Here is a 24,695-nt window from a genome sequence, read left to right as displayed (position 1 = left end):
GGGATAAAATATTTTGCTGCTTCACATAGTTTCATTCTTCTAGAGCAACCCTGGTGTGTGTGGTTTTGCCTTATAACAGAATTAAATAACTATCTAAAAGATAATCAAGCAAACACATTTTGTAATATGAATTATCCAAATATAGTAATTGCCTTAGCTGTCTAAATGTAAAACATTGCCCTTTCTTTGACAACATATCTTTCTTTATTTGAAGACATAAGTTTAATGGCTTTGCCAACAACTCAAGCATACTATCCTTCATTTATTCCTTGCAATCATAAATGAATTGATCTAAGAGACTTGCCAGGCCCTCTTATTTACATCAGATAAGCCAAGTCTCTTAGAAATCAGAACTGCAGTTTCTAATTTAGTTATTGGTACACTGTGCATATTAATAACTTTATATATGTAAAATAAAAAATAGTTTACTTCTTTCATATAGTCTTAAAGGAAATTAGCAAGTGAAAACCAAATAGAAATAAATTTTATGAAATAGATCTTACCTCAGGAATGTATTTTCATGGTAGACATTTGGAAAGAGATATAAAAATTAAAAAAAAAATACTGTAAGCTTTGAGAGGAAAAAAACTAACTTTAAAATATTGTTTGCATTTATGAAGATTGAATGCTTTAAAGTCACAAAGTTGTGGTTCCCTTGAGAACGCTTAATTCTATTTTCTTTGTTTCTTTGTTGTGCTGTAACTAGTATCTGGGGCTCTCTGGGGCTCTGAAGGCGCCATATTTTTTTTTATGGATAAGGCACTTGGGAAGCAATGTTTGCTACCCTTCTAGAGTAGCAGCAGGCATCTGTAATTTTTCAACCTTCCATGGACACCTGTTGTGACAACAGTTCATTTTTGCATCTGGACTTTGGGCTTGGAACAATTAGAAATATTGCTAGTCTTTTGGTTGTTTTCCCAGATAGCTTCTTTGGCTTCTATTTAAGCTAAAATTTAAGTTTTGACCTTGAAGGTTTCTAGCCCTGTACCTTTGTAAATACCAAGAATTCAGAATAAGTATTTTCAACTTTTGATAAACCACAAGGCACTTATTGCCAGTCCTTCACCATTTGAAAATTACTTTAAAAATCAAATACATAATTATGTTAAGGAAGGCATGTGTGTGCTTGAATCAAACAGGCCAAAATCAGAGTGAGAACTCCCCAATATTGTTTTTGCCAAGTACCTTACATGGTTTATCTTTTTAAACTTCCACAACAACCATATGAGATAATATCATTATCTACATTATACTGATGAGGAAACTAAGGATTAAAGAGGTTAAGTTACTTGACCAAGGTAACACAGACAATAGATTTTGGAGCCAAAGTTGAAAACCGAGCAGTTTGCTCCAGACCCCATGATCTAGCACACTAGATGTGGTCTATTTGTGCTGTGTGTAAAATAGTTCTCACTTTTTTTTTGCCCCAAACTATTGAGGGAGACCCAACTTTGAACTGGAAATACAGAGGATCCAATAATAAAGAAAACATTTTAAAAAGAGAGGACATGGTTCCATAATGTAGCCGTTAGCACGTCTGCTTTACACGCAGAAGGTCCTAGGTTCACGCCCCAGCGGAGCCATGGTCCATGGTCTCCGGCCATGCCACCCTGAACAAAGCCCAATGTCTGATCTCGGAAGCTAAGCAGGCTTGGGCCTGGTTAGTAATTGGATGAGAGACCACCTAGGAAGACCAGGTGCTGTAGGCATAAATAATAATAAAAATATAAAGAAATGAAAAATAGAAAGGAAAGAGAACAAGGCAGCAGGACACTATTTTCTATCTTTGGGATCCTTCAAGTATTTGGCATTAATTAGCATTTTTTAAAAGGCACATAAGAGTTTCAGATTTTGTATACAATCTTTCGTATTTGTCATTTAAGTTGTGACAAATGTCAGCATAGAGCCTTGGTTTTGTGTCTTTGGGCCCCAGAGCCTGGGGATTATTCTGTGATGCTGCCACAGCAGCTGCCTCAGCAGTCCCAGTCAGTCGTCATCCCTTTCCTCAGCCAGAGAAGCAAGGACTCTATTTGTAATACGTGGTGGGTCTCTTCATAAGATTTATTTTGAAAATACCACTCTCTTGCTTAAAAAAAAAGTTTGAATATTATTGATGTTGAAAAACAGAGAATTAGAGTTGAGTATACTTCTAAATCAATATGGAAATAGTCTTCAGACTTAAATATCATATGTGTTATTGAATTTACCAGTTTTTATGGTAACATTGATTGGGTTTGGGTGAAACCATGTGTTTTGCAAAATCTAGGGCCTGGGTCACTTTTAGCAATTAATTTTGAAAATTCACATTTGTCAGGTACCAGTCTCTCCCCTAGATTTACACAACTGTTGCTGACTGCCGTGTATAAACTCTATTCTCAGTCTTGTTTCCTCAGCAGTTCCTCTTGGCATAATACAAACAGAGTTTTCTTCAAGATTCCAAGAGAGCAAGAAAAAGAAAAGATTGGCAATGAATTTGGAAATTGACGCACATATTTAAGATTTTTTTTTCCCCCTTGTAGAATTCAGGTTTGGGATTTGTTTCTGAGGAATAAATCATTTTTAAAACAAAATTCTGCTTCTTACTTGACCAGGAGAATTAGTAAATTTAGAATTATTTAGTGTGGTCTCCCTAAGTCTTTTAAAATACAAAGTGGTTTTAAAGATGCTCGATCATATTTTCAGATGGAATTCGTCAGTGAGGCCGGAGTTTCTGTGAGTGTTTAATAAAGATGAAGATACTTTTTAAAAAGAAAAACTTATAAATTTAAGTTCCACAAACCCAGAAAACCACTTAGCCTAGGTTTTGGGGCTAAACATAGCACAGGAGAGGTCAGAAATTTCTCATCCTGATGTTTGTATCACATGGCGGGCAGCTGTGTGGGATTTTTTTTTTTTTCCTTTCAATTTTGTTATTTATTTTTCCCTGCTCTGGGGAGACCTGGTTTTCCACAGACTCTTAAGTGATCTATTTCAGATACATCTCTAATTTTTTAGTATCCTTAACATAAGGCTTCTTCTGAGTGAATTTAATCAAATCTCAAGTTTCCTCAGATGAATTCAGTATTTACTATGTTCCAGATACATATGAAAATAAGACCATGGTCCTTGCCCCCAAAGAACTCAGTGTAGCGGGGAAGAAGATATATAAACAGGTACTTAGCATGCAGTGTAAAGAAGGCAGCAGTAGAGGTGGGCCCAAGAGGCTGTGGGGACCCCATGAACAGGATTCTAAACCCACCTGCCTGGGGAAGGAAAGACTTCTTAAGTTAGTACAAACCAAGGCAGGAAGTGGGGACATCAAATACACGTGGAGAGTGAGGCCCAAGTCTATTGAGAAGGAATCTCGTATGTCCTGTTAAGGAGCTTAGACTATACCGTTAATATGTAGTAGGGAGCCATGAAGAAATAACTCTTGGGACTGACATGGTCAGACTGGCATTTTGTGGCACTAGTGTTAGCCGCTGAACGATTAGAGGATAGGATTGAGAATGAGCAAAAGTGGAGGCCGAAAGACAAGTTGTCCAAACAAAAGGTGTTATTGAGCCAAAGCAGAGGAGGAAGATGAGGACATACATTTGAGAGATAATTTAGGAAGTAAAAGCAGTAGGACCTGTGATTATCTGGATGTCGAGGGGTGTTCGGTGGTGTGAGAGAAAAGAAGATTGACTCTCCAGTATCCCAGTAACCTCAGTAACTGAGTGGCAGTTTATTAACAGGATGTTAGACAATGTGGAAGGGTGAGCAGATTTAGGGATTAGATACAAATTCTTTTCTATATAGGCATTGTATCTATGGAATATACTTAAATTTTAGAAGGGACTAGTTAATAAAATGAAAATAAAAAGCAGTTTATGATGAGTTACAGAACTCAGTGGGAGGTTTTAGTTTTAGCTGTCAAAGAAAGACTTGTGGAATACCTCGGCCGTGAAGTTTGAACATACTTCTCAGATTCTCAATAGCTCTCTCACTTTTCTTCTAAAAGCTATTTTGGCATTTAGATGAGTTTTATAGTCATTTTTAAATACAGATTTTCTATTTCATGCTACATAGTTTGTATGTCTTTTCCTTGATACAGTATCTCTAGTATCTGCTATTTGCATCTTTCCCCTGCCAATAACTGTCATCCCTCCTTTATTTCTGGAAATGCCCGGCTACCAACCAACTACACCCAGCCACCTGGTCTTTTCTAAATAATTTTTAGCCATGAAGCTACAGAATGAGTCATAACAAAACTCACTTTGAAGCCCCCTTTTTTGCTGGTGAAACCAGCATTGGTCATTTGTATTTTAGTGCATTTAGCTAGTATGGATTCAGTTACAGTAAGGTATTTATCATCATATTCAAGATTTTATATGTACACACACACGCACACCCAGTCCTTTAGGGGAAAACACCTTGGCGTCATCCTTGATTTCTCTCTTTCATCCTTCACATTCAATATGTCTATGAATTCTGCTGCCTCACATGATTTCCCTCTTATTGATTTCTCTAATACTACGTAATGTTTTCTATTGCCAGCGATAGATACCTTCCCCTCCCTTCTTCCTCACACCCACCTGGCATTGGTTTCTACATCTGGGCTGATCTGAGAGGCTCCCGCCCCCTGGCCCAAACCCATAATGTTAACCTAAAGTCATAACTGCAGCTCTAGTTTGAAAAATAGGACTTGTGGCTTTCAGGTTGAGGTTTCTATTTTCTGTTTTGATTCTAAATTATTTATTCTGCCTCTAAACTCTGGAACCTGAACAGTACATGCAAATATATTTCTCTAGCTAAACCGAATTTTCTGGATTGTTTAGGAAATCACAGAATCATTAAATGCCTGAGAAGGATTTGAGAGTAACAGAATTCTAATGTTTAAATGTTTGTAGCAATCTTTTATCTAAGCTAAGATACATAGCTTATGTATAGTAAAATAATATATATATTAGTCAAATAATATTAAGAGATAGGCTTGTCTCCAGAGATATCAGAGGAATAGAAGGAGGTGAGTTTTGAGGTTATATAATTTGGGAAACCACTATTTAGTATCAGAGGACCTACAGCAAAGAAAGTTGTCTTGTTTAACCTGAGATTTCACAAATTTATTTGAGGATATAATCCCTTTTTCATATAAGGAAACTTTTCCACATGCTTTGGAAATATTGATCGAAAGAAAGCAGACACTTCAATTCTAGTCCTGGCTCAAGCATTAATCAGCATTTTTACCAACTCAGCAAACATGTATGGAATAACTACTTTGTGCCACACACTATTCAAAATGTTAGTGATATATACAAGAAACAAACTAGACAAAAACTTCTGTCCTTCCAAGGATTATATTCTAGTCAGGGGAAAAAGACAATAAATATAATTTGTAAGTAGCACAGGCACCAAGTGTTTCAGACAAACATGGATCAAGGCGAGGGGTTCAGGAGTTACAGGGTATGCAATTTTGAATATAATCATAACCTTGAGCAAGTCACTGAGGCTCTCTATGTTCCTATTCTACAAAATGAAGAAATTAAACTACATGATCTCAAAAGCCCTGTCAGCACTGTGGGTCTGCTTTAAGGACCAAGAGTTATATCAAACTGTGATACTGCTGGGTCATGAGCATCTCATTAAGTGTTTATTTACGGTCACTTTAGCAGAAAAGGTTGAATATTAAAACCGATAAAATTACTTTCAAAGAAAAGCTCCTGTAAGTTTAAATCACTTATAACCCCCACAAAAGAACAAAGCATTTATTTTAAATAAATGTGAAAAAAGTCTTGATGATCATATTTTTAATCTAGTGTGTGCCTCAATCCAATGTTGAATAGAAGGTATTTGACTTAAGGGTAAGAAACCTCTGCAGTAAAGGTACCAACAGCTTTTAAGCACATGTTAGCAAGTGTGAGAAACTTGCAGCAGTATGCACATTGCATTTCTGCCCTACATCCTTATGTCAATAGAAGGTCCATGACTTGATGTTAAAATGACCTTTCAGACAGTATTCCATTGCCACATGCCTGAGCTTGTATCTCAGAATAATTAGAAACTTCGAGTTACACATCTTGGTATACAGTGTTTATGTTAATTATAAATGTCTGAAAGTTTCCTGAAACTTTTTCTTAATGGCTTTTTATCGAAGACAGACTAGGATTTGGGTGGAGGGTTGTGGATTATGGTCTTGAATCTTTGATTTTCAATTTCTTGTTTTTGGAATGTAAATTAAAATCTGCTTTTCCATCTTCATCTTAAATAAGAAGCTGTTTGGAATCATAGTCTTTGATACTTTTTAAGTGAGATTTCATTCTTAAGGCATTTAACTAAAAATTTCAACTAGACTATAGATCCCTAAATATAAAGGTATTTCCACTCACCTGTACAAAAGCTTAAAATACTATAATTAAAATTGAAAAGTTCCTATCACACAAAGAGATGCTCTTCCAAGTCTGCTTCTATATCAGATTTCAGAATTTCTTTTCGCATGGTGGTTAGCCCAGTCCCCAGAAACTGACCCAAGGCCCAACAATGAGAGTCATTTCATTTTCATCTCCTCTTCATCATATTCCATAAATTCAAAGGCCAGTTAATAAGAAAATGTTTTGTTACCATTCTGGAAGAAGGGACGTACTCCTATTTCAGTATCTAGATAAGCTGTAGCATAAGCTCCTGTACATCAGAGAGATGAATGATGAGTTCCTCTGAGGTCTAGTCTCTGAAATGGCTCACTTGTTACCCTTGATGAGACAAGGTCTCAGCTCCCACTTTAGCTATGGCCTTCCACCGTCCCACAGGCTGTGGTTCACTCAGGTCCCCTTAGTTTAGTTCTGAATCCTCCAGTCCCCCATTCTACCCCCAACACCTGCCTGCCCTAATTGTCATACACAACCTGCTATTTCCACTAAATCTCCTTTACTGCCCATCAAGCCAAACTGTTATACAGACTTACCAGCTATAAACATAAGTGCTCCTTTGTACAACCATTTTATTCTTAAGAGTATATTTAGATGTTGATACAAATAAAATTTGTGTATAATTTGTACCATCTTCAGGAAATCAGATACTAAATTCGTAGACCATGTAATTTAAGCTTTTGAAATTTTAAAGATGTAAAGATTGCTTGGCGACATTTTGCTCTCAGATCTTTTACAGGAAGAGCCTGAGATTAGGTCAGTCTGTACTATCTGCATTGCCGCTGCTCTGAAAACCACTGAGGAAAAAAGTACTGTAGAAACTCAGCACACCATGTTCCCTTATAATTCCTTAACCTCCAACCCCCACCCCAGCTCCATAGCTGGAAAAAAATACCATGATATGCATTGAGATTCACCCTTGGGTCCCAAAATGAATAGTTTGCCCTGATGCCTACTCTTGTCTCCATCCACACACCGCTCACACACAGATGCCCACAGAGTGGGACAGTGAGTAGGAGAGATTGAGAAATCTTGCTGTCATTCTCCGTCATACTACCTTTCTTCCACAGAGCCAAGGACAAAGCTTGTTTGTCACTGATAGCTAACAGCCTGAGAACCTTATCAAAATGCATGGTATATGTAAGAATAAGGAAGAATGGTAGGGATTACAAGCCCTCTCCAGATAAATATTACTCTGTTTAGTCTTTTTTAAAGTTGAACACTATACTAATCTTTTCTGATTGTTTTTGCCAGTGAGGCTTTTGGAACTTACTAGGGGAACAATTCTCAGAGACTGTCACTACAAAGATTCACTCTCTCCGTCCTGAAGTGATCCTTTCTCATTTTGAGAGTTAATTCATAGCCTCTTTTCAAGATCTCTCTCTTTTTTTTATTTAGATATCTAAAGTGGGCATTGCAAATGAAGTACTTTTTTATAACTCCCGTTAATCCATTTGTTTATTTGTTGCCTTTGTAAAATTTAAGAGAGGTTGCAGTAGATACTTAATCTTCACATTCTCTCCATGGCTACATATACTATAAATGTGGCTCATGTGCACTTATTTACTTTTCATTGTCTTGTGATTGGAGGTTAAAAAACTGGAATAAGTATTTTAAATAAGTTAAAATGGCTCTTTTTAGTTTGAAATAAAATGAGCACTTTCATTTATTTGAAGATACCATTTTTCCCTCTACTTCTTTATTAAGTTTGAGGTCAATGAAGTCAAAATTCTCTGATTTCTCTCCTAAGAGAACAACCTATTTCTAATCCATAATTTCTCAACATGGGTCCCACTGACATTTTATACTGGGTGATTCTTCGTTGGCAGGGGAGGGGGTTAGGAGGCTGTCCTGATGTGTACTTAAAGACAATAAATTAAGATCTGTTCACAAAGTTCCAGCAGTTTAGAACTACAGGAAATTTGGGGGAAAAGGAGTAACTTTAGAGCCTTCAAAAGATATGATTTGTAGAGTATATAATAAATGCAGAAATTTGTTACTCTAGGAATGGGAACTAATTTAAAATAGGGAACCAAAGAGTTTAAATTTGTGGATGATGGAGGTTCTATGGAATATTATCAAATATTCAATATCTTTGGTGAAATGTGGCCTTACAAGCTTTACATGCGTCTTATGAATCTCCTTTGAAAAGATGATTTTCTTTGACTTCTTATTCTCCTTGTTCATTCTTTCAACAGACATTTATTGCATGTCCACTATGTGCCAAACAGTGCAAATTGTCTCCCTTCTTAGTTTTTTAGATGTGGGGTATGGGTTAGAATTGGTGGCTCCGAATTCTTTTCGGTAGGTCGAAAGTTAGAAATCTTTTTTAAGTAAGCAAGTCAAGAGGTTCAGGGTGTCCTCAGGGCCAAGCAGAGGTCAAATATGAGTGTGTGAAATACATGTGCGTGCGTACACACACACACACACACACACACGCACACGCACACCAGCCAATTAGCTCTGAGTCTTAATTTTCCAGTCACGGAAGGGACAGATTTGGGGGAGAAGAATGAGAATTATAAAACATTTTCTTCTCCCCGAGTATCTTCTAAATCACTAAGAATGCATTTGAGGGCTGGAGAGCAGGATGTCATATTTTACATTCTTTCTAACTAAACCTTTTTGTAATTATCACCATGGTGGGCCCTGCAGATCTCAGAGCTGAAAAGGTAGAGCAGTTCAAAGACAGTGAGCAGGTTCTAGTTCATTTGTTCAAAGATGTTTATTGAGCTTCTACCATGTACCAGTAAAATGTGACTGGTGCAGAGGCTCAGCCATCTAGAGCAACCCTGGCCCTTCACTCATAGAATTTTCCATCTAGTAGAGAAACCAGACTTTGAGCGAGAGCATAGAAAACATCTGCCTGTTTCACAGTGTTGCCTATGGATCAGCCTTGGAGTTCCCTGCAGAATCATCTCTGCAGACTGCTGACCCTGTTCTATAAAATTAAAGGTGAATAAGGGAACCATAGGGTAGAGAGAAACACCCAGCTGCATTTTGGTGTGAATATAATCATGGCATTCACCTATACTGCTAGTTATTCTTCAAAAATATTATTCTAAGAAGCAAGAATTAAAATGAAATATGTATATAAAAAGAGAGCAAAAGATTGGAATGTGGATCCTATCTCAGAGACCGTTTAAATATCTAGAAGCTATTCAGCAGGGGTCATGTCAGCCTGACAGAACCTGTGGAACCTCGTGTATCTCAAAATAGGAAGAGCTTTTTGACCAATTCACTAGTAACTGTAAAAAAATAAACTGTAGTCATTTGCTTGTTTAAAATGAAGAGGATTCCTCTTAAAAACTAATTACTGAGTAGAAGTGATTACTGACACTTAAGGGTAGAAAATATACATGAGAATGTGGCGAGTTATAGATATGCTTGCCAGATTCTTTGGATGATTTGGTAATTTAAATGCTGTAAATTTAAATGCTCAAGAGGACAACTTGGGTATAAAGTGACTGTTACTTGAAAAACAGTAAGTCAGTTATCAGATCATTCTCAAATTTTATAATTTGAGGTATTTCTCTCTTTTTCCCTCTTTTTAGCTTGTCAAAATTCCCAAAAATGATCCCCTCAATGAAGTGCATACGTTTAACTTCTATTTGTCAAATGTGGGTAAAGACAACCCTCAGGGCAGCTTTGACTGCATCCAGCAAAGGTTCTCCAGGTAAGTACATTTCAAGGTATACTAAAAGGCAAATAATTTTTCTTTGAGGTTTTTTAAAAATTAAACAATAAAATGCATAGTACTCACTTATAAATATTTATTGAATGGCAAAGTTCATTTATTCATTTGAGAAATAATGAGCATCTACTGTGTGCTAGAGGTTATATTTGTCACTGTGGGATATAATCAAAAAAATTTTAACATTCTTGCACTCAAGGTACAAATTTTTTCAGCTATAAAACATAGTTGGTTTTTTTTATTTTAATTAAAGACAAGTTCGGAGTTTTTTAAGAAGTTTTTATTTACTGCATTTAAATAAGAGTGTTTTTATAGTATACTCAAGGCTCACATTCAAGGGTAAAGGAGAAAAACATGTATGTATATATCTTGTACATTCCCTTCTTCCTTGTGCAAGCCTTGTTCTAAGATAGATTTTTTAAAATCTTTATTCTGCAGCAGAATGAAAATAAGAAATTAACCCCAGTACAGCAGTCACTTCTGATTTTAAAAAGGGGTTGAGGCGGGGGAGGCGGGGCAGACAAGAATATACATGCACATCCCAGAGTACCATGGAACCCTTATCTACTTAGATCTTCTGAAACAATAGGCTGCTTGTTTTCACTATTCTTTGCAGTGGTTGTTTCTGATTAAAGAATGGGCCCCTAGAGTAGAGAGTTTGTTCTGCCTGTGGTTAAAGACAAGGCCTTAGAGCCCCCTGCCTTCCAAGAAACCATGATATTGGCCCAAAGTGTCCTGGGGCCATCCATCCCTATCTCACCTGTGCTGTACTTGGAACTATAAGTGCTCTCTCTGTGTGGGAGAAAGACAAAAGGAAAGCTGTGTTTCAGGTGAGCACAGGAGGAAGAGATATAAAATAAGAGAAATCACTGAAAGTTCTAAATTTCTCCCATTTAAAGTGACTAAATAACTTTTTGATCTTAATCTGCTATTTTCCTGAGTATATGTTAATTTTGCCCACCCCTAAACTTATATATTTTGGTATAAATTGCGTATGTTATTGATTCCATAGACCTTTCTGCACTATTCACTATGATAGCCACTGGCCATATGTGGCTATCTACATTTCAATTGATAAAAATGAAAAAAAAATTAAAAAGTTCAGTTCTACACTCACACTAACCACACATTACAGCGGGCTCAAATGCCCACATGGCTAGTGGAAGTCATATTGGACAACATAGATACAGATCATTTTACCATTGTAGAAAGTTCTATGGGAAGTATTGCAATAAATTATAGAATCACCAAGTATAAGGGTCCTTAATAATTGTGTAGTTCGTCCCCTTCTTTTCACAGGTGACTTACCCACAGTTATATAGCTGGTTAGTTAGTGACAGGGCTGGATGGGAACTGAGCTCTCCTAACTCCCAGTTCAGTGTTCATTATACACCACAAGATACATCAATTTCGAATTGCGGTGCCATCACCTGGATTGCTTGTTTTTAGAGAATTGTTTTACTATAGTGAGAACATTTTGACACCAAATTGAACTATGTCTCATTAGGAATTTTGTTAAGGAACTTAATCCCTTTTTCAAAACCAGTCATATCATTATAGGTGATATGGTTTCTCCCTTTCATCACAATACTCTGTGTTTGAAGAAGGTTTTAAGCTCACCTGAAAAAAAAACTATACGTGATGCAGCAAGAGAAGAGAAATTATTGTGAGAAAATTGGAGCAAATGCAATAGTATGATCTAAGTATGCTTTATAAAAAGTATGTTCCAGTATAAAAGTATAATCCAAGGTACTTTTAAAATGGTGTGGTATAAATTGAAATTTGCAACTATAAAAATAAAAGCATTGAAACTTTTAGTTCTCAACCTGGCAAGCAAACCTTTTCATAATCTACATCTACCTTTTCTATTCAATTGAATTTTTATTTTTCTCATGGATCCTGTCTCTCCTGCAATTGTTCATGCTCCTCAAAGGCAGGGGCTTTTTTATGCCCTTTTTCTAGTCTTACAGTGTTGGTGGAGCTCAAACTGAATGCTCAATAGATGTCCCAAAATTACATATTAACTTGTTTCTTTTCTTATCTTCCTTTTTAAATCTCTTTAAGCCACATTTTTCTCATATAAGATGGAAGAAATCCCAAAATCAAAATTAAATTTAAAAAATTCCTTAAATCTGTCCATTCACAGGCCTAGTGAAAATAGTTTGGGGCATACAGCCCTGTACAGTAATGCACAATCAAGTGTGGGACACAGTGAGCTAGGCTAGAGAAAGTCTATAGAAATATGTATACACATATGTCAAGGTATTTAAATTTTAATGTAACTCAATTGAAAAGGGATGAGAATTCTGGAGAATATCTTCTTGCCTGCAGGGTTTAGCTCTGTTTAGTTTTCCAGTAAAGATCTGTTTCTTGATCTTGAATTCTGTAAACTAAAACTTCATCATGGTTGGCAATAGGTTCACCTTATTTTTACTATATAAATTACTTAGTAAATAATAAAGGAAGATATTGAAATTCAAACTTCTTGCCACCAGATCGTTATACTTCATCTTTTCTGTAATCTCCTGCAATCTTTTTTTCCTACTCTTCTCCTTCATCCCACTTCCCCTGAGGGTTAAACCTCCCTTCTTTTCTCCCTCCCTACTCCCTTCCTTTTACTGGTTTTTCAGTATTCATACATGCTCAGCAGGTGAGTCTCATTTAAAAAGAATATAAAGACAAAGAATCTCCTTTGCACTCACTCTGGAGCCAAAGTCTGGATTCAGTCCTCATCATTCCACTGAAACTGCTTCCCAAAGGCGGCTTTGAACCCCTTGCCCCTGAATCCAGTGGATGCTTATTCGTTTCTTATTAGGCTGGATTTGTTGCCAGCATTTCACATCGTTGACCACTCTGATTCTTAATGTATTCTATTCTAGTGGCTTGCATGACACACTGATCTTCTGATTTCCCTCTACCTCTTTGGCTGTGATTTTTTAGTTTCCTGTGGTCTTCCTGTTGCTTACTTTAAATATTAGTGTTCTTCACAGTTGATTCCCTCATTTTTTCAAAGTCATCATGTTCAACAGTGAACTCATTTTCTGTCTCCCAGCCCTATCCCAGTGTCTCAATAAATGGCAGCTCCATACACCATACAACTTGGGCATGATCTTTAACTACTTCCCCCTCCCCCACTCTCTCCTCCTATGGTTAATCACTAACCAAACCCTGTCAATTCTGCCTCCTCACTGTCTTTGGAATCTGCTTACTGTTTTGCATTCACACTGCCCTACACTGGTTCAAGCCATCACTTTTGCCTATAATCTTTCAATAGTGTCCTAACTGCTCTCCTGCTTTCACTCTTGTATCCCCTTCCTCCCAATCTGTTCTTTATCCAGATTGATCTTTCTACAATATAAATGAGATATTTTCTCTACCCTATTTTCAGCCTCTGTCATTCTTGGGATAAGGTCCAAAATCCATACCATGACCTCCAAAGCTCTGTGTAATGTACTTCTCATAATCTCTTCAGCCTCACCTCTAATTGTCCTTTACAACTGTCTTTGGCTTAACTGAAAAACTCTTCCTTGCTCTCCCTGGGCCTGCACAAGTTGGTTATTCCCCTAGAACACTTCTGTCTTTCTTCTCCCTTGTCTAGTTATTCTTCTAGATCAGCTCGGGTATCACTTCCTCCTCTAGGAAGCTTTGCCTTACCTATACATCAGGCCAAAGTACTTTCCTGGAATTCCCTGCCCCCCACCCCACCCCCTGGCATTTCTCATATCATGTCGTAATTTCTAGTTTGCTCATCCTTGTTAGCCATTAGACAGAGAACTCCTTGAAGGAGGCGCTACATCTATCTCAGTCCTTATCACAGCTTGCGTACCTCACACATTGCCTGGCATGCAGTCCCTGCCCAATAAATATTTATGAGATGAATAAACTGATTTTTTTGAAAAGTGGTATTTGTACAGACAGTTAATTAGCAATTTATAAAAATTTTATCAACTCTTATTAGCATCATAACAAAGCTATTTCCAATTAAGTTTGGAAATAGAGTATCAGAGCTGCAGTGGCATTTTCATTACTTTTATATTCCAGTCTGTTTTAAGACCATAATTATTTATTTTAAAATACCAGTATAACTATTACTGTGATCCCCTAATATTAGCATAGTACTTTGAAACAGAGCCATCTTCTGGGCCAACATTAATATTAATGATTGTGTGTAAAAGTTTATTAAGATATTCTGCCAAAATCTCTTGTCCAGTATTTTCTTCAATATTTGCTGTGTAAATAGGTCCAGTCCTCTTATAGAGATTTAACAAAGTAGTAAATATAAATTCTACAAATGTTTAGGATCTTTGGGCTAATAATAATAAAGTAAGGTTTAATGTTGGGCAGTATTTTAGCTTTAAAATTAGTGTTCTTTAAAAATAAAAAAAATTGTGATGAGTCTATTTCATCTAGTCAGTTCTAAAACATGCATATTACGGTTTCACTAATAGTTAAACTTTTAACATTTCTCATATCAATGGTAGATAATTCTTAAAAATAGTTGACTGACAATGAAAGTAGAACTATATTACTCATCAGGACTCCAATCTTCACTTCAAATACTGGTGTTTTTCAAAATTTCATGGATTTGGTCTCAGAGCTCAGTTTATCCATTCAACTCACAATGTGGAAAAAAATGTGACATGAAATGAAGATGAGAAACTCGAATATTTTAAATAATCTTTACATTTAAAAGTTACTAATATCAGGTATTTTAGGACTGTAAAGTTATTTGGACTGCTGATTTTAGGATTATACAATTCTCGTTAGCCTTTAAAATTGTGCAAAATGAGGGACATCTCTAATAAAGCCGCCGTCTTACTTGACAGCTCTGGAGCCTCCCAGCTCAATTGCCTGGGATTTATACAAGATAAAATAACAGTGTGTGCAACAAACGACTCGTATCAGATGACACGAGAAAGAATGACCCAGGCAGAAGAGGAATCCCGCAACCGAAGCACAAAAGTTATCAAACCCGGTGGACCATATGTAGGTTTGTATAGATATCTTTCTTCTTCTTGCTGATTGATTGGAATAATTCAAGATCACTGTAGGTAAATATTAGTAATATTAATTTCATGAAAACAGAAAAAATTAGTTTTCAAAACATTTTGGATAACATGGTCAGAAGTCATTTGTTCTCTTCAGACTGCTGGTTAATTGAAGAACAGACTTAAATTTTTATTTCATAAATCCTGAATCTTCTGTTAGCTATTTGTTGTTATTTTATAATACTGGGATCTGGTCAAGTTATCTTACTGTGTGAGATTGTAATAATGGTGCCACTGTTTTCTTTGTCATTGGATAATTTCAATGGTGGATGGTTTGGTTTTTGTTTTCCACTTTTGTAGGGTTATTTTTACAAAAAATTATTAGTAGAATTTGAGTCGATAACCTCATTGTTGCAGCTTTTGCTTATGTTTTTAGAGAATCTTTGCACAACGGAATTTTTGTTACAAAAGTATAATATGTGCTTATAACAAAGCATTATCAAGTTATGCCTCCTTGGTACCTCAATTGTGACGTCGTTTATGGATCCTTATCCTCACCTATCCATTAATTAAAAGCCTGCCCCACCTCAATCATATCCATCAGATTGAAGGGAAGGAAGACCAGACCAGAAAGATGAGGCTCTCCTTTGTGTTCAGTGACCCTAACAAGTTTAAAGAGCCAGTTTACAGTGACTGTTGACAGTAATAAAGAGAATTATCAGGAGTGAGAATGAGCTCTTTGAGGCCTTGGTCAGTTTAATAACACAAGTCACTGTATAGTAAATGACGAACATACATTAATAATTTGTAAACGTAAATGCTCACAAAAACAGTCTTTTGAAGAACCAATCCACTTAATATCTTTCCATGGTCCGGTAGAGTTCTACTTCTGTGTTTTCCCATTGCTGACCCAGATACAATACATTCAGCTTTGAAAAGCTCCACTCGTGTCTTTAATAAGTATTTCCTTGGAACAAAGCCAGTGCTCCTGGGACTTGGTGCTTAGCTTAGATACATTTAGTTTGGTTTAACAACAATTCATAGCTTCCCCAGGTATCTGTACCCATGGGGCCCAGCTCCCTGCCCAGTAAGTTACTAACAATGAGATTTTTCACCTTCTCTTTCCTGCTGAGTATGGTAGCAACTTCAATTTCCTTTCTTTTTCCTTTATCCTCACAAATAATTAACTTTCCTTGCTAGTAGGCTAAATCTCAAATTATTTTTAAAATGTACAAGATCTGCCATGCTTAAATTTAAGTACAAACTGTGAATTTTCTGTCCCTGTTGCTTCGAAAGTGTTTTGTTGTTGTTGTTTGGTTGGTTGGTTGGTTGGTTTTTACTCTGTCCAATACCACCATTTTATAAACAATGAGATGAACTGGCATGTTTGACAAAGGAATAAAAGACTCAAGCCATCAGAATGATTTCTTCCCCCTCCCAATACAACTAACTGAAAACTCTTACCTTGATTTATTCCAAAGTTTGAAAATCAGTGATGATTACTGTACCTTTCCATTGAATGATCCTTGGGTGTCCCCTACATTCATGTGTTTTTGTTTATTTTGATAGAGTCAGGTACAGTTCACTTACAGCTTACACAACAGACTTCACCCGGAATCTCATAGACAATACGCTCCCTAATGGTACAGTAATTTTAGGATTTGCAGAGTTTCTTATAGGCACTACAGATAATTTATATATATTTTTGAGAATTACCACATAAAATTTGAGGTTATCTAAGTTTTAATCTGAACCATATTATGTCTGTACCCTTCTGAGAAGAGATGGCCGCTCTCCATACACATATATTCCCACCTCAGAGCCCTGCAGTGTTCTCTGCCATCCCAAGGGATCTGTTTCATCTTGTCTTTTGTGCTTTGTCCTCAGTGCCCCCAGCCACTCACCATCACAGCACAGTGTTTTTCTCTGGTCTTAAATCTTGTCATTAACCTCCTCAGCCTTTTATTCTCTAGGTCAAATAAACTCCAACTCCTTTTAACTTTTCTTAATATGGCCTGTATTCCAACCCTTTAATTATTTTTATTACTCTTCTCTGGACTACCTCCAATTCTTCACCTCAAAATTCAAAATTGGACACAATACTCTTAAGAAAAAAGTCTGATCAATTCTGAATAGAGGAGCAAAAGACTAGTATCCTAAAACTTTTCAGTCGTTTTGATTTTTATTGTTCTTGTGTTATGGCATGTTTTGATTTTTTTTTTTTTTTTTTAACTTTATCCATTGCCGGTCCTTTACCATGTTTCTTTCCCTTTTGGTTAGCTCAGTGCATACCTTCTGGCTTTTTTCAGTATCTCAAAACTATATGACTCATTCAGTTCTTTAAAATGGGGTCAGTCACCCTTTAATAATAATATTACCCAGCACTTACTGAGTGCTAGTGATGTACTGGTTATCACTTAACATGTAGTTACTCCCCTAAATCTCAGAATCCCCTGTGAGGTAGATTACGATTACCTCTCCATTTACATATCAAGTTGTTAGTATCAGCAAATAGCAAATGATATGGGGTTGGCCTCACTAACAAGTAGTGTCACTTTCTTAAGACAATAGGAGATAGCTCTTTAGTTCATAATTGAATGTATCATATAAAATGATACCAAAAGTTCACTATGCCAGCTTAGAGGTACCCGCATAGCAAGGTTTCTTTCAACAGTGTCAGCCTAGACAGAGGACAGTTGGGAATAATGCTGGCCCCACTGTGGGGTTGTGCTAGCATAATGCCAACCAAGGCCTCTAACAGTTGAATTAGGGCACAGGTCCAGCTTAAGGGAATGAAGACTCTGCTCTGAGGGGTCACCTGGCCTAGTCACCCAAGAGTATGAATTTCTACAACCCTCTTATGGGCTGAAAAAACCCTGTTTTGCTTGGAGAGGAGCGGGGGAGGCTTTAACCTAGAAAACATGATTATTATTTATTTAGTAATATTTTCACTTCTAGTCATAGCATTTTTATCAGTAATAAGCATTGCATTGTTAATATCCTTTTCTTTGTTTAAAAAAGAATCACTAATCACCACTGCTTCAAGTTTACCAGAATCTTAAGACTGCTCACTAATTTCTACCTAAATTCTGATTTCTACCTAAATTATGGAATTTTATTAAATTGTAAATTTTTATGCATGCTAATATTTAGGTATATAAAACAACCCAACCACTCTAATTTCTCATATTCTATTCCTGATTTTCCTAACTTCTACCTCTATCGTCCTAATTTCTGATGAGTTAGTACATGTCTGAGTGACTTTGTTAATTTCCTCAAATATTAAATTAAATTAAATAGGAGGTATTTGAACTAGATAACACCTAAGGTTCTTTGTATCTCTAACATTTTGTGACTTGCGTATATATATTTTGATAGTAAACCTTTTGAAAATTGATCATAAGTGCCAAGTGGTGGAGATAGATTCCACTGCGACAGGTTATGTATTTAACCATGACAGAGTCAAACCATCATCAAGGTCCGGCGAGTGTTTATAAAGCCTTTGGTCAGTGTTGCCGGAGCTTCTGGTCAGGTTCCACAGAACAGAAAAACTACTACAAGAGATGGCTGCAATCTCCGCTCTCTTCCTGACGTTCTGTTTTAACACCCATCCTTTCAGATTATTTACTCAGAGCCACTAGATAGAGGGATACATAATTTTACCATCTCATATTAAATAGAGAAGCTGGAAGTGGACTTCTTGTTATGAAACAACAGTGTAGATATAATCCCAGAATACCCAACCCTGTTGGACCCACTGCTACTGTTTATATATGGAGCCCAGGGAATTGATTAGCAGTCAGGTCTGGGAAGAGAATTAGGTTCTCCCATAGGCTTTATTATAAGGGCTTTTCTGAGGCACATGTAAAAAATAAAAATAAAGCCTTTCTTCTGCCTACTTTAAACCTGACATTTTTCTGCTTTACTTTTTTCTTTCATTTTTTTCCTTTAGCATCTCGGTTCTTTAACTACTTATAGTACTGATGTTTTCTTTACCTGTAGGCTCTCTGACTTTCACCAAAAGACTCCTTCTTGGTTAAATAGGCACAAATTGATCGGGAGTCAGTGAACAAGTGATCCCTGTGTAAAACTCAGTGGCCCAGTGTGGCTGGGTTGTTTTTGCAGCATTTGCAATAAATGGGTTTACTCCATGACTATTTAAAAGAAAAATGAGGTAAAGGTTAAATGAGTGTATTAGGGGTTGGAGATTCGTGGACTGATGGATGAAAGCCTAGCATTAGGCCCCAGGTACGACTGTCATATACCTGACCAGATTCTAATTGCTTGTCAAACATACTACACTCTTAAGGGCAGAGTTAGCCTCCCTTACTTGTCTGCCCTATGTCTACTTCATAGAGAGATGGAGGTAAACTCAAGAGAATTTGGGGCTCTCCTGAGACTGAGGATCAGAGGTAGATCAGATGTACAGAAAAGAGGTAGGACAGCCCACAACACAGTGGTAATACTGTTACCTTTCGTTTTCATTTTTATTTGCCCTCTTTGCCAGCTTAAATTTATTCTAAATAATCAGTCATGGTGTGTGTGAGCTTAGCTAAACATTCTCTACCCATCCCTCTTCCCAGAGAGTTGGAGCAGGGGTGCTCCACAGTCCCCTTGGTTTAGGGAAGGATAAGTTAAACAATAGAGAGGGTAGTATGGAATTTATAGCCTTTCCTAAATGTCTGTGACCCTGATCCTTTTTTTTTTTTTTACAAATCCCTATTAAAAGTTCAAGGAATAGTACTGTTGTTTAACATTATTGCAACTGAGAAATGGTAGATTTGGTAGGTTTTGCATTTGCCACATTAGGAATTTCGATGTGTCTTCAGGTTCTGGAAGTAGCCACTTGCCAAACACTTGTCCATGTTAAGTCTCAGCAGAAAGTGAATTAATTATGTGAATGTCACTGGGAATAGTGTAAAGGCTGCCTTTTTACTGTTTTCCGTTCCTCTAACTCTCAAAGCACCACAGGGGAGAGATCTTGTTTATCTGGCCTTCTGAGGTTGGTTGGTTGGTCGATTGGTTTTGTTCTTGATCTTTTTTTTCTCTCTTGGTCAAGCCTTTTTATTTTTTTTATGGTGACATTAGTTAATGAAATCCAGTAAGTTTCAGGTGTACAATTTAGCAGTAAGGCATATGTGCATGTGTGTGTGCAATATATATATATTGCATTGTGTTGTTTTTGCTTTTTGACTTCTAAAATTTGTTGTGGCCTGTTGAAAAGAAATATCACTTGGGGATGCCCTTGTGGATGTTGATCCCAGATTGTGCCTGACTCCCCTCTTTGTGGCTTCTGAATCAGAAATTAAGGTCATGCTCCAGCTCTGCCAAGGGTGTGTTCTTAGTGGGGTACAACAAATATTTCTCACATTCCACATGTTTGCTGTATTCACATCTGCCAAATAAATGACATATAACATGTAGATTTAAGTTCTGTAAATAGCATAGGTGAACATTAAATACCCACAACCTTAAAATTTCTAGTCTGTTGGTATGGTGTGTCACTAAATATTATCTATGTGTAGCTAAGTGGCCAAAATACTTACTTAATACATATTTATTCCAATTAATGATTTCATCAAAAAATTCCTAATTCATATTTTAGGTCATTTTTTCAGAATGCTTTCTGTTTGCATATCTCTTTAAAGTAAAAACTGAAATAAACTAGTAGTCTTTATTCCCTCCAGAAATGAACAAGTACCTAACTCAGAGTTGTGGAAACTGAGATGCTCGTTATATTACTTTTACCCACAAATGTGTAACAATGTCATTTCCACTGGACTTTAGGGAAAAGAGTGCAAATTCGGAAAGCGCCTCAAGCTGTTTCAGATGCAGTGCCTGAGAGGAAAAGGTCAACCCCCATGAATCCTGCAAATACGATTCGAAAGACATATGGCAGCAGCAGTGTTTCTCAGCGGCCATATAGGGACAGGGTGATTCACTTACTGGCACTGAAGACCTACAAGAAACCTGAGCTTCTGGCTCGACTGCAGAAAGATGGTGTCAATCAAAAAGACAAGAACTCCCTTGGAGCAATTCTGCAACAGGTAAGGACAGCTGGAAAGAGTTCCTTCCACTTACCTTCTTGTTGAGAAGTTTATTTAAGAAGGCTTGTTGTTGTTACTATTATTACTGAGGTAGAGAAATTCCAAGATTGTTTTGATAATGCTATGTGAAATATAACTCTTGAATATTAAGTTAAATCATCTTGTTTTAAACATTTAGTTAAAAACTAATTGAAATGTGGGCATTTATACTAGGGTTTTTTTTATTTTTTTATTCATTCATTCATTCATTCATTCATTCATTTAAGGCAAGGCAACCCTTGGTTGACCTCACAGATTGCAAGAACCTTGTCAACTTACAATCCCTTATTTTTTATTTTTTATGCCTCCAGCACCTGGTCTTCTAAGTAGTATCCCATCCAAGTACTAACCAGGCCCGACCCTGCTTAACTCCCGAAATCAGACAGGATCAGGCTTGTTCAGGGTGGCACGGCCGTAGACTATACTAGGTTTTATAAGTTAGAGACTTTTGAATTGTTAATTTAAAAAAAAATTTTAATTTTGAGTCATTATCTTCATTTGGGTTAAATAAATTTTGCCTTGAAATTTCATAAAAAAAAAAATAAGCAAGAAGTTTGTATTGTCTGTTTTTCGTCTCGAAACACCTAAACTATTGCTGTAATTTTTATTGGTTTATATAGGTGAAATTATGGAATGTATCATAGGTCTTTGGTTGGTATAAACTAAAATATTTTTACCTACTAAATAGTTTAGAATGTGTCTTGCCCTGCATACTCTTTGCTGCCTTTATTAGTCTGCATTTTTCTACTATTGGGTATGTTGAGATCAGTTACTTGTCTTCATTTAAGGATATGAATGTATGAAGTATTAGCTCTGATCAGTCATCTTATCACAAGCTTAAGTATAAAAGTAGGTCATTCATTTTGTTAAAGCCAACTGTTGTCAGACTATAACTTTCTATCTTTTCATACTCACCTTGGGTCATAGATGTTGATTAGCATTCAAATGCACCAAAAATGGTAGTCCATCTGTTTGCTTTTTTCCTAAAGCAGTGACATTTCCAAAGTTTCTTAAATTTCATTATTTAAAAAAAAAAAAAAAACCCTGCAGGTTTTCATCCGTTATTCAAAGAATAACACTTTTAAGTCTACTTTTTTAATCCTCTCTTACATTCAAAGCATGATACTAAATGCTATGAAAAAATAAAACCATAATATCTAGTTTTGGGGTATTGTTAGTATTCATAGTGCCCTGGGGTAATAGAAAATCTAAGGACTGTCGTATTTATTCCACTTTGAGAAATCTGGTTGTATCTCGTGTTAATTGATTTGCAAATTTGAATTTTAAAATAAGCCTACCATTTTCTACTTTTTAACAACGGTAATATTAGATTAGTATTCAGCTGAGCTGTGTGAAAAGCATATTCTATTATAATATATTTGATAGTACTTTAAAAAGATACAGAAAGAAGTCAAGTTATTAAAAAGACCTTTCCGGTAGGAAATGACAGGAGGAATCTTTCTGCCAGCCTTAAAAATGAGTCTTGGTTTGGCACCTCAATCTTTATATTTGTGTAAATGGAATCTAGTCCTGGACACTCTAGGAATTGTAGTTAAGGGATAAGAAAAGATTACACTGGAAATAAACTGGCTGACTAATAACAATAATTTTAGGGTTAATTTGGTTAATGTTTCCATTTAATGGTTTTCAAGAATTTCAAGGACTTTGAAGAAATGGTTCTTCAGGAGAATTGGCAGCAACAGAGAGCAAGCTTAGCTATCCAAGAAAATGGTAGTTATCAGAATCAGTACTATTTATGGAGATAATTTCTGTTGATTACTGAAAGGAAAATTTTTAACCTAACATTTGTATACTGTTTGATTTCTACTTAACAGAAATGACCAAGGAATTTTACTAACTCAAAAGTAGGTAATAATGAATAAAAATGAAGTTGATAACATAACTGTTTTGGGATTCCTTTGACTGGAAAAATTGATTAAATCTTCCTCTACTTTTTGCCTAATGTGTGCTTATTATTTGATTAGAAATATGACAAAGGCAGTGGCTATTCAGGAAAAAGTATTTAGCTATGTATATAAAATTCTAATTCCCAATGAAGTTGAACAGCATTTATTGAGATCCGGCATTTGCAAAACTAGTAGTCCCTTTGTGGCCAGTTGAAATAGTTATTTTCAGTATAAATCCAAAAAGTTGCCTGTTTTAGGTTAGGTAATAGCAAAAATATCTAATGCTCTGTTTTTACACCATGTGCCAGGTAGCCAATCTGAATCCTAAGGACCTCTCATATACTTTAAAGGATTATGTTTTTAAAGAACTTCAAAGAGACTGGCCTGGATACAATGACATAGACAGGCGGTCATTGGAGTCAGTGCTCTCAAGGTAAGTTATTTATGTTTTTCTTTAAAAATGATTCAAATAAGTAATTATTTTAGTCATTGTTATTTTAGTGTTGAGATGGGAAAAGAAAAGCAAGGGTAAGCTTTCCATTGTGAACATTTAAAAATTCTCTCCATAACTAGAACATGTGTGTCCTTTACAGGAAACTAAATCCATCTCAGAATGCTGCCAGCACCAGCCGTTCAGAATCTCCTGTGTGTTCTAATAGAGATACTGCATCTTCTCCTCAGGTATTTCATAAAATTATATAATCATAGTCCTAAAATGGATGTAGGGGCCATCTACATCTAGTTTAGGTTCTCTGATTTGTATTGAGAGAAGATAGGCCCACAGAAACTGCACAGCTTGCCCACCAAGAATCACATGCCTAGTTCATGGCAGAGCTCAGTCTAGAGTTCAGGTCTCGGCTCTCAGCCCAGAGCTCTTCTCTACTGTCCAGCACTGTTTATCAAAGCACTCAATGTCTACCTTGCTTTTCCATCGTTAAAGGTTGTATTTTGTTGTGAGATTATCTGCTTTCCCACTTGGTCACTACCTAGGAGACGTAGGCAGTCCCATATCCAATCCTAGATTTTACAGAAATTGAAGATAATTAATTTTATCTGAAACATGTTCCAGGAAAATATTCTTTGGGGAAAATGTTTTTAAAATAAGGAAATAAGCAAAAAGTTCTGCCATTTTCATATATGTTTTTTTTAAAGCATTTTTTAAATTAGATCTCAATATTCAAATTAAACATTAGCTTAGTTTCCCCTAAGAGAGTCATTTTATCCTGGAAAAAGGTGGGAAGATCCTGGATAGTGTTAGAGTTTAAGCCTTCCTAGTTCTCAGAGGACCTGGCCAGCCCTGAACTCTCTCAGTTTCTTGGGTCTTTGGGATTGACAGTAGGACAGACCTCTCTACCCTAGACTGCTAACAGAGTGCTCCTCTCTCTGGACTCTCTTCCCAAGGATTAGGGAGACAGGACAGATGTGTGGAAAACAGTAAGCATTCTCTGGGTAAAAGCTGTTCACACATCAGAAAATGTTAGCAACCAATTGTAAGGAACAAAGGAGGCACAAAATAAAAGCAATTCAGTCCTTGCATGTGCACTGTCTATAGAAGCCCTAATTTTAATGCCAACCACTATGAAGCTACTTAGAGTTCAGATCTAATTATATATTGGGTGTCAAATCAATGGTGCTAA

The 24,695-nt window shown here is 36.4% G+C and overlaps 1 protein-coding gene and 1 pseudogene across 1 annotated transcript in view; one reads left to right on the top strand and one right to left on the bottom strand.

The window, feature by feature from the left end:
- ELL2 (elongation factor for RNA polymerase II 2) overlaps window positions 1-24,695 on the top strand; it is a 65,569-nt gene that overhangs the window by 29,073 nt on the left and 11,801 nt on the right. Inside the window, exons 3-7 of the mRNA XM_039875147.1 lie at window positions 9,938-10,059; window positions 14,904-15,067; window positions 20,853-21,112; window positions 23,367-23,491; window positions 23,652-23,739. Of these exons, the coding sequence (XP_039731081.1) occupies window positions 9,938-10,059; window positions 14,904-15,067; window positions 20,853-21,112; window positions 23,367-23,491; window positions 23,652-23,739 (759 nt within the window). The remainder of the gene's footprint in view (window positions 1-9,937; window positions 10,060-14,903; window positions 15,068-20,852; window positions 21,113-23,366; window positions 23,492-23,651; window positions 23,740-24,695) is intronic.
- LOC120612659 (uncharacterized) lies at window positions 21,454-21,571 on the bottom strand (annotated as a pseudogene).

Source organism: Pteropus medius, unplaced genomic scaffold, assembly GCF_902729225.1.
Source record: "Pteropus medius unplaced genomic scaffold, Ma_sr-lr_union100, whole genome shotgun sequence".
In the NCBI taxonomy this organism is placed as follows: domain Eukaryota; kingdom Metazoa; phylum Chordata; class Mammalia; order Chiroptera; family Pteropodidae; genus Pteropus; species Pteropus medius.
This window is presented reverse-complemented; position numbering and strand designations above follow the sequence as displayed.